The following is an 18,439-nucleotide window of genomic DNA, read 5'->3' as shown; positions in this document are numbered from 1 at the left end:
TATAATTTCAAATTTTCTGCATTATAACTTTTTAAAAAGGAAACAATCCAGGCAAAGTTAAATACTTCTGTTTAATTAATTTCAATGGAAAGCTTTAAAATTCTCAACTCTCCCACTGAAATTAGTGGCTGGCATCCAGACTAATAAAACACCAGTGCTACAGGAGAAGCACCAGATCTTCTGAAGAGTTCCAGACTAACATTGCACCAGTGCTTGTGGGCAATTTTGACAACTCCTCCCTCCTCTGAAAATAGGTCCATGAGGGCTGAGCAACCATCTGCGACATATTTTTGGGTGGCACAGAGCTCTTTCAGGGGAAGGAGAGGTTAATGAAATTTGTTCCCTCCTTCACACTGCATGAGATGAAGCGGAATTAGCTCAACTCTGCAGGAGCACCAGCACTTTGTTACTCTGGATGTCAGTCGCTGATTCTTAAGCAGGCTTAATGTTGACTTGATTGTATCCATTTGCTGAACGTGACAAAAGATGTGCCAAATATATATGATTGGTGGGGAGTACAGTCATCCCTTGCCAACTATGGTTTTGCCAACCACGGTTTTGGATATATGTGAATGGGAAATTGTGACAGGTCTTGCCAACCGTGTTTGGTGAGGGGTGTTTTTTTTAGTAATTTTGGAGGGATTACAGTGATGGGGGTGTGTGTGTGTTCAGAGGTTCAATCTGCTCATTCCCTCTTGGTGACCCTTGCTAACCCTTGCTGAACTTGCTGTCCCTTGCCAATTTAAAATGCCTTTGAGTGATTTGCAGGGTTCAAAAATGTCTAGAGGTTTTATCTTCTCATTCTACTTGGTGACTCTTGGTGATATTACAGGATTTGGGGTGGGTGGGTTAATTTTTAGCAATTTTTTTTTGTATTTTTCCCCTTTGTTTTTAGGTTTTTGTGTGGTCATGGTTCCCTAACCCCATTTCCCATAGACTTTAATGACTCGCCAACTGCGAATTTGCCAACGGCAAGGTTTTGCCGGAACAGAACCCTAGTGGTTGGTGAGGAATGACTGTAATCAAAACAATTCTAGGCATCTTGACCTACAAAATAACTTCACAAGCATATTTTTATATAGTACCCATGTACTACACAATTTGCTAAGACAACTTCAAATGTAGCTTTTAAAACATATCAGTTATTTTTATTTACAAGATTAGAATATTTAGGAACATTTAATTATGAAACACTTACCTTAATTCTTCAGATTCTATCTCTTCAAAAGAACTGAAATATTACAATACATGCAAAATAGGTTATAGAAGATGAATCTGAAATTCTCAAGCATTGCATTCTTAAGGAAAAAAACACTAACAAGGTGAGTGACGTTTTACTGGCCTGTTGCTCTAACACAACTGATGCAATTTTACTTTAATAGTGCTTCAGTCTAAGCAAGATTGAATGACATTATCTATAAGTGTTGGTTCCTAACCAATCTTAAAATTTGCTATTTTTCATTATTTAAATAATATCAGTACTGTTTTTCTATTTTTCATAGCCATGCATTTTATTCTTTTTCAAAAAATGTACATTCACCCTGTTCAAGATATTGTGTACTCTCAGGTGTTCATATGGATCTCTGGCATGTGCAGTTATCGCATTCAAAGCAATGCACACACAGAAAGGCCCCTTCAATTTAAATAATACAGAAGCCATTCTAAGGACAGAAGCAGTGCGCTAATCAGAATTCCTATGTCTGAAGCAAAATGTTGAATTTGAAGAAGCAAAGTCTCACATTAGAGACTTTCTATGAAGTCAAGTTATCTGCCATAGCCATGGGGAGACTCAAATGCATGTGTAGTCCCATAATTCATGTGCAAATCTGGATTCTCTAAATACAAATTCATTTGCAAGCGCAGCCACAACATAATAGTAATATTGTTTCAGTAATGATTATGGGAATTAGTGATGACTATCTTGTAGTATGGAACAGAACTATTTTAACTGTGGAAGAATTAGACTACACGACTCATTGCATTTTGAGATTTTTAGGTAAAAGTCTTACCCGCAACTTTCTGCTTTGGGGAGAGAAGGAAAATGACGAACGCTGAGGAAGTCAAGAAAAATTTTTGGAAGCTCTTCGTTTTCTAAAATAATACTCTATAATAAAGAAATTTCAGATCAAGATAATGTGTACATTAAAATGAGTCTGTGCTAATTACAATTAACAAAAATAAGGGCTTGCTTTCTCTCTCTTTTTAGACTGCATCTATCTAATAACTTCAGCTACTTCATTTCTAGAACTTGAAAGACTGTCATCCATCACAACAGCATGGGCGATGAAGTCTCTGGAGTGTCTAGGGGCCTAGCTGGTTTAATTAATGAAAGATTTAGAGCATGTTAACAAGGTGAGGTGAGTGTGTGGCTTGACAGATCAGCTTACAATGCACTGGTTCATCTATAAAACAGACAGTGACCTGGCCAAAGTACTGTAGTGCAGAATCACTAGTCCAGTGTGACTCAAAAATACTGGAGGCAATACTTCTCTTTCACCACAACTACCTACCAAATGGATGTCCTATCTTTAATAAGCTGTTAATTAGCACTAGGTTTAATAAAAATTAGGGGGAAATATCTCAGCAACAATTCACCAAACATGTTGAGATCACCACAGAATTCTAATTTGGGAATACCCAGGATGCAGTCAAAAGTCAGCGTCTCCTAATAGAAGTAGGTTGAAAAAAAAAAAGGAAGGGCAGCATCTAGTCTAATGTTGCCCTTGTTTAGGAACATTCACATACACAACAGAGGAGAGGTGATTGCCCCCTGAAAATATATGCCTGGGGGCTATGAAGGTGATATATTTCCAGAGAGGAAGGGAGGATTGGCAAAATCCCTCCTCCCATGTTGTGCTCTTATGTGACAGCAGCAGTAATCTGGAAGCTGCTCAAAGAAAGAAATATATTACTATGGACATATGGCTGGATTTGGACCAATTAGATTTGGATTCACTGGGTGATCATTTGAATTCAATGAGTGATAATCTCAGCCTGATTTTACTTGTAAGGCTGAAAATAAAATGAAAAACTTCATGATCTCACTTCAGGAAAGGTAGAATACAACTGTGACAATAACACTGAATAAAACATCCATCATCATTTCACTTCTAGAGGGGCGAGTTTAGTGTACACTGCAGACTAAGGTATATACAAATGTATGCACAGATACGCTCATGTACCATAACATTCTTGTCAAACCAAAAGCACATCAACTTTTCCCAAAGAGAAAAGGCCCCGTTTTTGAAACCTTACAAAATACAGCCAGGCCCATTTATAGAGGTCTGCATAAAGGAGACTTCAGGCAGCGGGGGGAAACAAAAAACTGTACATAGAAGACAATCTCACATTGACTCTTGATGGGAAAACCAAAGATGAAAATCTAGCAATAAAAGGCAGCTTATTTTATATAGCCAAGTGACAGTGCTTACTGAGACTGGTTCATAATAAAAGCATTGCAGGGCTGGAAATAACCACAAGCTCCATTCCCCACACTGAGTCAGGTTCTACTATAACCAGATATTTGGAACAGATGTGCCTGGCATCATTCAGATGAAAGCATGCCACAAACAAAAAGCAAGTGTGAGAAAGGTATATCTCAGAAAAAGTGGCAGTCTAAAGGCCAAACTAGATGGGGCTTGAATTATGTCATTGGCCCTGGTGTCCTTGCATTTTCTTCTGTAAATAACATGTGAACAGGGGCTGGTCCAGATCAGGGATAGTAGAACGAAAGTATGGCTGAAGCCAATGGCTCCTGGCATGAGCTGTTTACGGAGATAAAACATAAACATGTCAGGACCAAAGCCACGATTAAAGTCAAGTCTACTTTGGACCTAACTATGTTTGAAAGAAACAAGTAACACCCATGTGAGTTTTGCTTGGTGGTTTATAAGCCTTGCTTTTTAACCATCTCTTTTATGGCCTAAAATAAGAAGATATCTGTTTCTCTCAGGAAGACCAGATGCATTTGCTGCACCAAGCTGGAAGTAAAGGTAATGGATGGGAATGACTGATCATTCCTCAGAAAGTCTGAAATTGTTCACCATCTGACTCTCCACTGGTAATTGAATATACTTGTGGGCCAACTTTGTGACAACCGAACCAAGTGGAGCCCAATCAGGGGAGGTTTTCAGCCCAGTTACAGTATGGTCTGTCAGTAACCAATCAACACAAGGAAATAGGCAGGTAACTAAAGTAGACAGCTATGATTATATGAATTTTTACAGACAAGATATAAAACTGGAATTCTGGCAGGTGCAAAGCCTTTCAGTTCTCCTTTAAATAAGAATTCTTCATTAAACGTCTCCTGCATTTGCATTTTGTAAAATCAGCACTCTGCTGCTACAAAATTCATCTTGTTCTACATTCCAGTTATGCATGAAAGGAGGGGTAAAGGGGGATGCAAGTCAAAGGGTATGTGAACTGCATAACAATACTTGCTCTTCACCCAAACAAAACAAACCGTTAAAAGTCACTAATTTAGGTATTATATTGAGGAGAGATATTGAGAAATATGTGCAGACAATTAAATACACTTTTTATAAGTTGGACCGCTTCTGTATATAGGTCATTTAAATCTACTGGAGTTTTTCTACCTGGACACATAACTGATCCCAAAGTTACTGTAGTGTTCATACTTTCCTGTCAGATATACCCAAATATGAGCACTGGTTTTGTCATTGTTCTTATAGAGCTTGGTGGCTGGAATGTTTCTGGGTATTTTGGGCATACCCATCAGCTGGGGCTGGTTTTTTGTTTTGTTTTTTTGCTTCTGAATCCTAGTTAATAGTCCACTCCATGATTCGGTATTTGCTGGCCAGATCAAGGGAGGAGTATAGGGTGCTAGTTACTTAGACATTAGTTGTTGCTGTTGTCCATTCCAAAGGATATACTTCTTGAACAAAAACCTAACCTGCATTTTTCATAACAGGACTAGTTTGGTATACAATTAAAGGATATCTCTCTATGGCACTTTTAGACAACTTACTTGGCATGAGCAAGAAGAATGAGTTAACTTTTACAGACATTTAAACAGATTGCATGTATACCACTAGCAACATGATACTAGGGATGTGCGAATCAATTCGGGTACAAATCAATTTCTATCTATCTATCTATCTATCTATCTATCTATCTATCTATCTATCTATCTATCTATCTATCTATCTATCTATCTATCTATCTAATTTGTACACCGCCCCAAACTTTCATCTCTGGGCAGTTAGCAATAGCATAAAACCAGTTAAAAACATATACAAAAAACTTAAAAAAAATGTAACAATTTAAAAATAAACCAGAGATTAGAACACAAAAATTTTAGGAAGTTGAGAAAGTTTGGGCAAAAAGATTAGTTTTCAGGTGTTTTTTGAAAATTGCCAGAGATGGGGAGGAGCGTATCTCAGCAGGGAGCACATTCCACAATCTCGGGGCAGCGACTGAGAAGACCCGTCTCTATGTAGCTACCAAACAAGTTGGCGATAACTGGAGACGGACCTCCTCAGATAACCTCAATGGGCAGTGGGGCTCGTAGTGAAGAAGACACTCTCTTAGATACCCAGGGCTTTATAAGTTATAACTATAGCACTTTGTATTTTGTCCGGGAACCTATTGGCAGCCAGTGTAGCTCCATCACCACCATCACCAGTAAAGGAGTAACATGGTCTCTCCGAGATGACCCAGAGACCAACCTGCCTGCCGCATTCTGAACCAACTGAAGTTTCCGGACTATGTACAAAGGCAGCCCCATGTAGAGTGCATTACAGAAGTCAAATCTGGAGGTTACCAACAGATGTACCACTGTTTTGAGGTCATTGATCTCGAGAAACGGGCACAGCTGGTGTATCAGCCAGAGTTGATAAAAAGCACCCCTGGCCACGGCCTCAACCTGAGAAACCAGGGAGAGATGTGAATCTAGGAGTACACCCAGACTACTAATTTGTACCCAAATCTAGCTGATTTGGGTGATTTGGAGACAGAACAAATCACCCATGTGGTCCATTGGCTAGATTCAGGTCCAAATCGAATCACGCCTGATTCGATTCAAGATTTGGATACCTCCTATTAATTCCCCCAGATCCCCAGCTTTCATTTTTTAAAAAAAGCTAAGCTCTAGCCCTTGGAGAGGTGGAGTGAGTTATGGAGTAAAATGTGTGGTTACTATTTTTCAAGTGTTTAGATTCTTTGATGTATAATAACTTTTCCTCAATGAATCCCTATGAGGATTCATGGAACACCTTCATTTCTTCTGTTCATTTTGACTGTCTTTGGATAGTGCCAACTGTCAACTGCCATGTGCCAACTACATCTCCCTCCCACCCGCAAGGCAGTGGGGTGCTACTCAGTTTATGTTTTAGGAATTTTTTTCAAGTGTTTAGACTCTTTGGTATCTAATAACCTTTCCTCATAATGAATCCCTATGAGCATTTATTACACACCAAAGAGTCTAAACACCTCAAAAATTCCTAAAATATAAAGTGAGTACTCAGTGGCTTCTTGGTTGGGAGATAGTTGGCACATGGGATGCCACTAATTCCCCACCTCCACCTGCAAAGCAGTGGGGTAAAAGGAACAGAAGAAATGAAGGTGTGTAATGAAGACACCAAAGAATCAAAAACTTCAAAAATTCCTAAAAAGTAAACTGAGTACCCCAGTGTATGTGTGTGTGTGTGCAGTTGATACATGGAAGTTGACAGCTGGCACTGTCCAATGACTGTCAAAATGAACAGAAGAAATTAAGGCATATAATGAATCATCATAGGGAGTCATTATGAGGAAAAGTTATTAGACACCAAATAATCTAAACACTTAAAATATTCCTAAAAAATAAACTGAGTACCCTACTGCCTTGCATGTGGGGTGTGTATAGTTGGCACATGGCAGTTGATAGTTGGCACTGTCCAATGACAGTCAAAATGAACAGAAAAAATGAAGGTGTGCAATGAATTGTCATAGGGATTCATTATGAGAAAAGGTTATTATACATCAAAGAATCTAAACACTTGAAAAATAGTGACTGAACATTTTACTCCATAATTTCGCTTCTATAAGGGCTAGAGTTTAGCTTTAAAAAATAATAATAATGAAAGCTGGGTTTCCATGTTAGGGTTAGGATGGGCAACTTCAAATCCCCATTATTTCCTATGGCGGAAATATACAAAATCAGTAAAAACTAAACAAAATCATCCAAGGCCCCACTTTGGGTGGGAGGTGCAACCAATGATGACCTACCCACCAACAAAATTTGGTGTTCCTAGGACCTTTATAAGTGGTCTGAATTGATCCAAATCCAAACTTAACTGAAACAAATCCAAATCAAATCTGGGGTTATTGGGGGTGTGGGATAGATTTGGACACAAAAGAAATCAGGGGTGATTCAATGTGTGTGTATAACTGCTCCCTGTCCCCTTTGCTGCACCATTGGTTGTTCAATCTCTTGCTTGCCCTTCAAGTGTTTTAGTTCCTTTTTAGACTGGGCCTTGAGGGAACGCACCAGCATCCATTCAGTTGTATACTCTGTTGATGACTTCCTTTTTTCATGTCCAGAAGCAAACATAGTGTGTAGACATCTCATGGATACATTTTATGAATTGTCTCATGAGCTGAGGGTACCCCTTGCTGTCAAAAAACCGGAGGGTCCAGCTACCTGCCTAACATTTTTGGGCATAGAAATTGATACCACAGCACAGTGCTGCCGTTTACCCATGGACAAAGTGGCAGCCTTGGAACAGCTCTTGAGACAATTACTGAAATTTAAAAAGATTACACTTAAAGATTTGTAGAGCATAATAGGCCATCTAAATTTTGCATGTCATGTAATAGCTCCAGGTACAGCTTTTATTAGGCATCTATGTGATGCTATTAAGGGAATTAGACCTCCCCATCATCACATTAGGATAAATTGGAATATTAAGGAGGATGTCATTGTCTGGTTGGAGTTCCTTTCCAGATTTAATGGTATTTTCCTCTGGCGGTCTAAAATATTGTTGGAGGCAGAGCTACAGGTGCACTCTGATGCTGCCGGTGGTCAGGGATTTGGCATCTATTTTCAGAATCGCTGGTGTTCTGCAAGATGGCCCTTGTTTTGGAATTCCCCCAGATTGTTGTCGCTGCCAACATCTGGGTTCTTGAATTTAGAGACAATACGGTACAATTCTGGTGCAACAACCAGGCTACTGTTCATGCAATTAATACGGGGATTTCACAAAATCCTCAGGTCATGAGCCTGGTTAGGTGTTTCAACCAACATTGTTTGTGCAACAATATTTTGTTTGCGGCCAGACATGTCTCCGGTTCGGATAATAGTATTGCTGATGCCTTATCTCGAATGCAGGTGAACTGCTTTTGGAATCTAGCACCATCGGCCAGGGAGGTTCCCAACATCTTTCCAGAAGATGTCTGGAACCTTGGGAGTTAGAGACTGAGCAGGCAATCTGCCTTTCTTTGGCTCCCAGTACCAGGAAGCGTTATACTGCTACAGTGTGAGAGTTTTCCAAATTTAGGAAAACTTCAGGTTTGGCCGAGGTCTAGCCAGTCCCAGTCGAGCACATGTTACGCATTTGCATATACCTGCGAGATCATGGTCTGACCTCGCATTCCCATTGGTGGTAGGTTGGCAGTTCTGGTATTTGAGGCCAGGTCATTGGGGGCTATTGATTCAATGTCTGATTTCAGGGTCTGTAAGGCCCTGGAGGGTTGGGCCCGTGAACACTGGTCCACCCCAACACTCGCAAGCTCATTTCACCTCCTATAATGAATGAACAAGTTGTTGTCTCATCTTAATGATATATGTTTTTCAAATTTTGAAGTATTATTATTTAGAGCTGCTATTTTGACAGCCTTCTTCAGCGCCATGTGGGTTAGCAAGCTGGTAGTGGCATCTAAGCAGGATGCCTCTGCCCACTCACTTCAGTTTAGGGACATGTGATTAATGGGGGAAAGGGTGGAAATAACTATTTGTTGTGCTAACACTGACCAACGCGGTAAAGGATCAGTGGTTAAATTTTCTGTTAGTATCCCGGCCACCTTATGCTCAGTTCAAGCACTGTCCCACTACATAAGGGTGTGAGGTGATGGTGAGGGTCCACTCTTTAGTCATGAGGATGCTTCCCCATTGACACACTACCAATTTTGGGTGCTGATCTGGGAAGTAATCCATAAATTGGATCTAGATCTGGCTAATTATGGCACTCAGTCTTTTCGTATAGGAGCAGCATCAGTGGCGGCTGTGGCCAGCATTTCAGAGGCTCAGATTAAGGCATGTGATTCACTTGGGGGGTAACGACATTGGCTTGTTTCACAGCAAAGCCCTTATATTACAGGCAATAGATGATTTCTGGAAATTGAAAGCTCAGTTTCTGGATCTCATCTTGGTTTGGTCCAATGTGATTCCAAGGTTGCATTGGTGGGACCATGGTAGCATCCAATGTTTTAATCGGGCTAGACGTAAAGTTAACGAGATCGGTTGTGGTAGCTATGGGTGGATGTGTGATCCAGCATTCTGAGATTCTGCCTCAGGACATTTCCTGGTTTCAGCTTGATGGTGTCCATTTGTCTGACCGTGGGAACAATGTATTACTTTGGGAGCTGCAGCGAGGAATTAGTAAGCTTGTTGATGAGTGGGGTAAGCGGTACTAAACTGAGGTTTGCCTTGCTTTTGTGGTAAACATAAGAAACATAAGAACAGCCCTGCTGGATCAGGCCCAAGGCCCATCTAGTCCAGCATCCTGTTTCGCACAGTGGCCCACCAGATGCCTCTGGAAGCCACAGACAAGAGTTGAGGGCGTGCCCTCTCACCTGCCATTTCTCCCCTGCAACTGGTACTCAGAGGCATCCTGCCTTTGAGGCTGGAGGTGGCCCACAGCCCTCCGACTAGTAGCCATTGATAGACCTCTCCTCCATGAAGTCATCCAAACCCCTCTTAAAGCCATCCAGGTTGTTGGCCGTCACCACATCCTGTGGCAGAGAGTTCCACAAGTGGATCACGCGTTGAGTGAAAAAGTACTTCCGTTTGTTGGTCCTAGACCTCCTGGCAATCAATTTCATGGGATGATCCCTGGTTCTAGTGTTGTGTGAGAGGGAAAAGAATTTCTCTCTCTCCACTTTCTCCACACCATTCATGACTTTATAGACCTCTATCATGTCTCCCCGCAGTCGACTTTTTTCTAAACTAAAAAGCCCCAGGTGTTGTAGTCTTGCCTAATAAGAAAGGTGCTCTAGGCCCCTGATCATCTTGGTTGCCCTCTTCTGTACCATCTCCAGTTCAACAATGTCCTTTTTAAGGTGTGGTGACCAGAATTGTACGCAGTACTCCAAGTGTGGTCGCACCATAGTTTTGTATAAGGGCATTATAATGTTAGCCGTTTTATTTTCAATCCCCTTTCTAATGGATATAGCCAAAGAGAAGGCTCTCTCCGATGACTCAATCAAATGTACATTGGATATTGGTGAGACACAGAGAATTGTGTTTTAATTGTGTTTTAATCATTTTATCTTTTAATTATTGAAATGTTTTAATCATTTATTGGCTGTTTTTATTGTTTTGTAAACCGCCCAGAGAACTTGCGTTTTGGGCAGTATAGAAATATATTAAATAATAATAATAATGATCCCTAGCATTGAATTTGCCTTTTTCACAGCTGCTGCACATTGAGTCGACACTTTCAACGAGCTGTCCACCACAATCCCAAGATCCCTCTCCTGGTCAGTCACCGACAGCTCGGATCCCATCAGCATATACTTGAAGTTGGGCGTTTTCGTCCCAATGTGCATCACTTTACACTTGCTAACATTGAACTGCATTTGCCATTCTGTCGCCCACTCTCCCAGTTTGGAGAGATCCTTTTGGAGCTGCTCACAATCCGTTTTGGATTTCACTACCTGGAAGAGTTTGGTATCATCTGCAAATCTGGCCACATCGCTGCTTACCCCTGCTTCTAGATCATTTATGAATAAATTCAAAAGCACCGGTCCCAGTACAGATCCCTGGGGGACCCCACTTCTTACTTACTTCCATTGTGAAAACTCTCCATTTATACCTACCCTCTGTTTCCTGTCTTTCTGAGTTGCAGGTCACGAGTTGCAGGTAGCTGAGTTGCAGGTAAGGGTAGGTTGATTGCAATGGTGTTGGGCTGGAGAGCCGTTATGGTAAATGGAAATATGGAGGAAGGCTTGGTGATCTCGCAACTCTCGGGCTGGATCCGCTCTCACTCGGATGCATGCCAGCGAATGCCACTCAGTGCCTCATGACCTGGGTTGAGGTGGGCTGGCATGCATCCCCTCATTGGGGGTAACCTCATGGTCGAGAAAAGGTTCAGACTGGTTCTGCACCAAATCAAAGCCCAGTCTTTTGCTCTCCTGTGGGCACACCTCGTATGAGATTGGCCCACATAGGGGACTGAACTTCAGTTCAATTCCTTGTTGCAGGTTTTGTAATTATTTAATAAAGTGATCCTAGTTTCTTCCAGCTATGTGTGTCCTGTCATTAGTTGGGTCTGGGTTCGCAAATATGCACACTATTAAGCAATCGAAATATGAATGGCATTTAGAGGAACATCTGAATTGCTGCTTGGCTGTACCAGATATTATCAAAGCCAAAACTATTTAGGAACTGGGTCTGTGTGTTATAAGGTGTCTAAGAAACAGAACCAGTAATCATGATCCTTCCTAAAGAACACCCCAGAAATACTTTGAAGGTCCGGTTTATATACACAGCAGCAAAGTCAGGCAGTAATGTTTTTCCAATTTATAACACTGGCAGCTGGAAGGATTGCATGTTTAGAAGTGTTCCTATATATTTTTTTAAAAGGTACATACAAAATAAGGGCTACATTGAGGTTTTCCTTTAGAAAAATAGCATGTATGAGCAGAAGAATTTTCTTTTTAGACAGGGAGAACCAACATACTACACCCCTTTGTCACAATGTATGGTCTGAAGTAGTCTCAGAAAAGCTTTATCTCCCGATTATGTTGAATGGCCATAAGAGATTAAGTGTAATTCAGCTTGTGAGACATTTTTATCACCCATTTTACTATTTTGAAGGATATGAAAATCCCTATATTAGAAATGCTTACCAGAAATATTTCTTCAAAGTGGTCTGAGATTATTATGTAACAAAATCCCCACATCCCAATTTTTCTACCTTCTCAGCTTCATAAAAACATGTTCCCAAAGGATATCATTGATTAGTTGCACATGTTCTTTCAGTGACATCCCAAATTCTTAATTGTCAGTTATCTTTTCTCCTTCAGTAAGTAAAATATAGTCACAAAATTGCAGAGGGACTTGTTCTGCCTTAACCTTAGCTAGATGCCATCATGCAGTGGAAAACAGTGCTAAAATATCACAGGATAATGCTCTCCAGGATGGGAGACATATAAACAGCATAATGATTTCCCACGAGTTTCCTTTTTAAAAAATTGTCACTAAAGCCAGCATAAATGGTGACACATCTTCACAGAGGACACTATGAAATCGAACACTGGCATTCTAGTTAGGTCCAAACCTACTCATCAGCCAATTATAACAGTAACTGAACAGCTTGCTGAAAACTTGGACAAGACCATTCTGGTAACCTTCTGAGAGCGCACTGGAGGATTGCATTGTTTTCAGTGATTGATTTTCTTTTTAAGCACACAAAACAGCTCTAAAAATTCATCCCCCCATCTCCAGTCATCCAACCTAGTTCTTCAAGATCTACAACCCTCTTCTGGCCAGAAGAGTCAGTGCGAGATACACCAAGATGCTGTGTTTTGAAGGTTTAAATCCTTCTTGCAATCTTTTAGTCTGAAATGCCCTATTGTTAAGGTGAAGAAGTTCATGACAGTTTTTCCTCTCTTCACAAGGAAGGATGCTTCACAATATCTAATTCAGTGGTGCAGCTAAAAATGGGGGAGAGAAAAAATCAATACATCCTAGCTACAGTATGTAGACTGGAGTGTCAGCCTCCACTGGGACTTAGACCAGTCTTTATAGAACACTTTGTAGTATATATTCCTCTCCAGCAGCCACTTAAAGGGCTCTTAGAATGATTTTTTAAAAAAAGTTAGCAAAAGAACATTATACACTAAAAATGAAGAAGCAGACTGGGGCTTTTTTTAAACCTAAGAATAAGCTTTCCATAGTAGTGTTGTTGTTGTTTTTTTAAAAGGAACAGCACATGTGGTTTACTAATTCAGATCAGATTCCACCCCACCCACCCACCCCCCACCTTCAACATGGCATAGCAGACACCAAAGTATTTTATTCCCTTTTCTTCAAAAAATAAAATTTTAAGATGGTGTTTGGGGATCAACAGTAATCATATGCTATGGTTCCAAACTTCACTGTCCGAATGCCCAAAGATTTGTGAAATGCTCTGTAACAAAAAATTAATTTAAGAAATATAAAACTATCATCCCACTTAAATATTAGAGGCATAAAGGAAATGTGAATAGTTTGCAGAGTAAAATAGATTAGGGATGTGCACATGGGGAGAGTTAGAGCTTTAAAAAAGAGGCGACCAGGTCCTTACCTGATCTTCGCCACTGCATGCAGCTTCCTGCTGTGGCAGTGCCCATCCCAAGCACCTGCACACAGTGCCAGCACGCACATGGTGTCCACACATGCGCAGGTGCCATTTGCATGGTCAGCAACACCATGCAGACCATGTAAATGGTGCTTGTACATGTGCAGATGCCTGCACATGTGCAGGTGCCATGTGTGTGCCAGTGCCACATACGGGTTCTTTCGATGAGCGCCACTGCAACAGGAAGCTGTAAGCGGCTGTAAGGACCTGCTCGACTCTTTTTTAAAGCCCCCACTCACCATTCCCCAATCCAAATTGGCTCAGTGCCGAAACTGTGCAGCAACCTCGGGGCTCTGAAGAAAGGAAATGAGCACTGAAGATGTGGATTGAGGAGGAAGCATCTAGTTAGAGAAAGATGTAGGGAAGGGGGAGTGGGAAGGAGAACAGATGGGAATAGACTATCTGTGTGTGTGAAGATTTCAAGGGTTGCTACTGATGTAACAAAATTAACATGTGTAATATGTAGTCATTTATATGGTTGTCAAGTGAAAAGAGTGTTGACAGTTGACTTTTGGAAGTAAATTATTTCCTTCCAAATATTTCCTTGGAAGATTTAAGAGTTTACACATTACACAACCACTAGTTTTATTCTTGTCACACAAAACAATCTATGCCCAATATCAAATATTCACTGGCCTGAACGTGATGAAGGAAGGGACAGGCCCCTCTCCCACACACATCACTGATATGAGGATTCAGTGTCCAAATCTAGCAAATTAACTTTGTTTAGCTTGTAGTTTACCAACATTATAAAAATTCAATAGATGCTTCCATAGAAAAAATATGTTTAAACTTATTTATTTTCAATGACACTGCCAGAGTTCCAGGTGATAAACAATAGGACTGGAATATATTGTTTCATGTGTATTCTAACAAAGCACTGGTGCAATGGAATAAGCACGGGTGTAGCACCTGTGCTTCTGAAAAATTCAAAACATTGCACTGATGTGTGTGTGTGGGTGGGTGGATTTCAATGTCCTCTCTTACTACAGATGGAAGTCTTCTATGCCACTTGAAAATATGTCCCTGATGCCTACACAATCCTCAGGGACATATTTTCAGTGGCACAGAGCAGTTTCAGGGGAAAGGGTGGTCATAAAAATCCCCTCCCCCCACTAAGCCAGCAGTGCAGTTGAGCGAGTTGAGCTTTTAAGAGGCATCGGTGTGCTAATCAGTGTGAAGCTCTGTGTTACTCATCCTATATGATACAGATGACAGAAATGTTCCCCCACTACTGCTTGTAATTACTCCACTGCTCCAGCAGTGAGGTGACTATATCAGCGAGCATATTGGACAAGGGGGACACCCCACTGCTGCGTCACCAGGCCCTACTGTAGTCAGGCTTGTCCTGTCTTCCTGGCAGCTGCTGCTCATTTCCCCTCTCTCACTGCAGGGGGCAAAGAATGGAGTGGCAGGAAGCAATTGTTTATGTTTCCTGTCGCTCCATTCCCCATCTCCTACCTTTCTAAAATTACAGGGAGTGTGGAGAAATTAGCAGGAGGAGAAAATGAGCCTGAGCAGTGCTGTCCCCTACCAGTTAAGATGCTGAAGGGGAAGAACTTTTCTGCACACTGGGGAGAAAGTAAGGGGCTTAGCAGGAGAGGGGGGAACTACTTCTTGGTACACTCTTTACAACGGGGACAAGGGAGGGGGCTTGGTGGGGGAAGAGAATTGCTGCTGGCATGGTTTGCATGCCATGAGGATAGGGGCCCAGTTCAGTTTGGGCTGGGCCTGCATTGCTCCCTAAATAGGATAAACATGGCTAACTGAACATTTAGACAGGCTTGCATTACAAAACACCACACAGGCATAAAAAGAAGGATAAAAATGTACACTCTGCAAGACAGGTCTTCCTTAAAAGCCCTCCTGTATTTGCTTGCTTGTAAAATCACAGATGTGATCATCTCAACTGATTACTTAGCAATTAGTGCAGTTTCCCCAGGTCTAAGAGAACACCACTCTTCCACTTTGTTTTTCTATTCAATCCAGCCCGCCACCATTACCACCTGCATATTATAATGAAAAATATTTATTTTTGTAGAATGAGGACAGTGTCTTTCTTTCCTTCACAGAAAAAAAAGCCAAACCCACCTGAAATGAGCATGCCTAGTTACGTGCTGCTCTGTAACTATAGGAGCAAATCAATAGCAGCTGAATGCCATCTGCTTCGGGCAGCAGAACAGCACCAAAAGTGTGAGCAATGCATCTTCCCTTATTGAAAGGTTATTTTATGCAAGTAAACAATTCATCGTCTTCTTGCACGCTTGATGCTCATTTACCACTTTTGATCAATAAAATATGCAAAACAAAAAAAAAATTGAATCCTAAGAGTAGTTCTGATGCCAGTGTGATAGCTAATCAATATTCAGGTCTCCACTCTCAAGAAGGCAAGTGGTGAGAGTACTTCCTTTATATAAATCCATGAATTTAAGGAAATTTAAGGAAATGTTTCTAAAACAAGACAGTTTTGTAAACTATAGCTTTATGCATGCTAAATAGAAGACTAAGTCTCAGATCTGTTGTTTAAGTACCCATTCCTCCATTGCTCAAATGCCTGCTCCCTCTTGGATTTCAGTGTATTCACGTTTCAGGTGAATACAATTTTTCTGCTCAAACCAAACAGCAATGGGATTTTCTTTTAGTCAGACCACAAACTGCCTTATGTTAGGCCGCCTGACAACTGATTCAAGTAAAACAATTCTAGCCCAACAATGAAAGAAAACTATATCACCTGATACAATGCTTTAGAACAAAACTCTCCCATTTGAACTGCTTCCTAAAGTGATCCTAGAACTAAAAAATGTCCGAATTTTATTTTCAAAACAAGCTTCCATTGCTTCTTTCCTCCACCCAGTTGTCTATATGTTCTCTTACTATTGAATTAAATTCAAACACAAACATCTCAAACCTAAACTTGGAAGTAGAACCCGTTGATGCCAATGATATTTAATTATAGCAAAGTGTGTTTACAGGCATAGGTTAGAAACAGTAGTTTGAAAACAAAAATATTCCATGGAGTATTAAGAGATCAATATTAAATTTATCAGGTGATACTAGATTTTAAATTTATCTTTCTTTGTACTTTTAACAAATACTTAAATATTTATAAAGGAGCACAGGGAAACTGTTATCAATTTAAGTATGGGATAATAAATAAACAAACTCTTTCTGCTTTTACATTGGAGCCACTAACACAAGTGGTGTTTCCCTTCCCCTCTGTAAACTACTTTGACCATGCCTAATTTTGCGGGAGACTTAACATTAAGAATGTTATTTGGAATTTCTATTTGGGGCGCTTCCTTAATGAAGTGAGTGCTCCCTTAACCCCGAGAGTTAACCTGGGGAGTTACTTGCTCATGTGTAAAATGGGCTGCTTGCAGCCTGGCCATACACAGAGATGGGCACCTAGAGTGCCGCCCACACACAGTTGAGGGAACAGCCCCATTTTATGGCGGGAATACTAAGCATATTTAGGAGGGTTTCTATCTCAATTAGCTAGTTTTGAATTAAGATGAACAGGATCATGTGTGCTGCTTTTTTCTTTTTATGACTCATGCATATTATCCTACTTTCATCTGTCCACAAGGAGACCTTCACCTGCAGTGCATTTTGGCCTTGAAAATCAAATTGAAACCCAGTACACATAAAATGTGCTTCTTGTACACCATCTGCTGTTGAAACCTCCTTAATGAAAAACATTCTTCTTGAAATCTATACTATATTTATGCAGCAAATGCTGATTAATCATCAGTTTCAATGCTTCTGCTACAAATATCCTTTGTAACAATTTGGAACAGCTCAAGCTTCACCAATAACACCAGCCAGCTCTCATTTAATTGTAGAATGCATGAGCCTTAATTTAATGCTTTTTAACTACAGACCATCTCTTTTAAACAGACTCAGGAGCAATCTTCAGTTTCACCATAGCTCTACAAACCACATGATTTTGATCAAATGAATAATATAGAACATGGTCGTGGGAAGTGCAGTAGCTTTGAGTCAATGACCCAACTAGCAGCAAGAGTATAATTTAAAGGCAGAAATTTCCAGTGCATGCACTGTTAGCCACAGTGAACCTGTTACTGCTCTAAAGGGAATTGTTTGCCTCTTATTAGATTTTCTACAGCACAGCCATAAGTGATAAATGTACTGCTGTACTCACTGTCAAGTTAATCAATGCTGCCAAAGTTTTGTTGACCTAACAGTAATCCATAAAGTGAGCAGCATTTTCTCTATCCATATGACATCTCAGTCCACAGTGGGATAGGAATCCTACAGCAGTTTGTAAAAAGAAAATCAGACTGAAATAAAGGAAGAAGAAATATATAAGGAGACACTTTCAAAATTCTGCTTTCAGAGAAGCAAGCTTCAAGATTCTTTGCTTGCTCGAGGAAAAGAAACATAAAATAGACTCTGTCTGAGGGTTAAAACACTAGCAAATTGATAACTTCACAGATGACAGAGCCTTGACGAGAAGGGTCTTTTTTGGTTGTTTGTAAAAGCTGTAGGAATCTCAAGCAGAATAGCTACATACAAACTGTTTGTGTCTATAGTTCAGTGCACCAGCTCAAATACAGAACAGTGAGCAGTAATAAGAAAACTTGTCTTCTGTTGTTACAGACTGGAATAATTTAGTTGAAATGAAAGAAATGACCACTGAAAATACCACCACCCCCACCCCCACCCAACCAAAAAACCCAAACAGGAAACATCTAACAATAGAGCAACCTTTCCTATAAAGAATTCCTGCTATGCTTTCAGCAGCAATTATAGGCATATGAAATATGAAATGCAATTGATTTTTCTTCTAGGGGGTCACTTGGCTCCATGTTTTATGTGCTCTAGGCATTTATTTGGGTGGCAAACTGACACGTTTT

At 40.5% G+C, this 18,439-nt stretch overlaps 1 protein-coding gene across 1 annotated transcript in view; it reads right to left on the bottom strand.

The window, feature by feature from the left end:
• SNX24 (sorting nexin 24) overlaps positions 1 to 18,439 on the bottom strand; it is a 112,654-nt gene that overhangs the window by 7,801 nt on the left and 86,414 nt on the right. Inside the window, exons 4-5 of the mRNA XM_053294408.1 lie at positions 2,010 to 2,104; positions 1,199 to 1,231 (exon numbers count right to left, since the gene is read on the bottom strand). Coding sequence (XP_053150383.1) covers positions 1,199 to 1,231; positions 2,010 to 2,104 — 128 coding nt within the window. The remainder of the gene's footprint in view (positions 1 to 1,198; positions 1,232 to 2,009; positions 2,105 to 18,439) is intronic.

This window comes from Hemicordylus capensis, chromosome 2 (genome assembly GCF_027244095.1).
Source record: "Hemicordylus capensis ecotype Gifberg chromosome 2, rHemCap1.1.pri, whole genome shotgun sequence".
Taxonomy (NCBI): domain Eukaryota; kingdom Metazoa; phylum Chordata; class Lepidosauria; order Squamata; family Cordylidae; genus Hemicordylus; species Hemicordylus capensis.
Note: the sequence above shows the minus strand (reverse complement) of the source record. Positions and strands in the feature narration are given on the sequence as shown.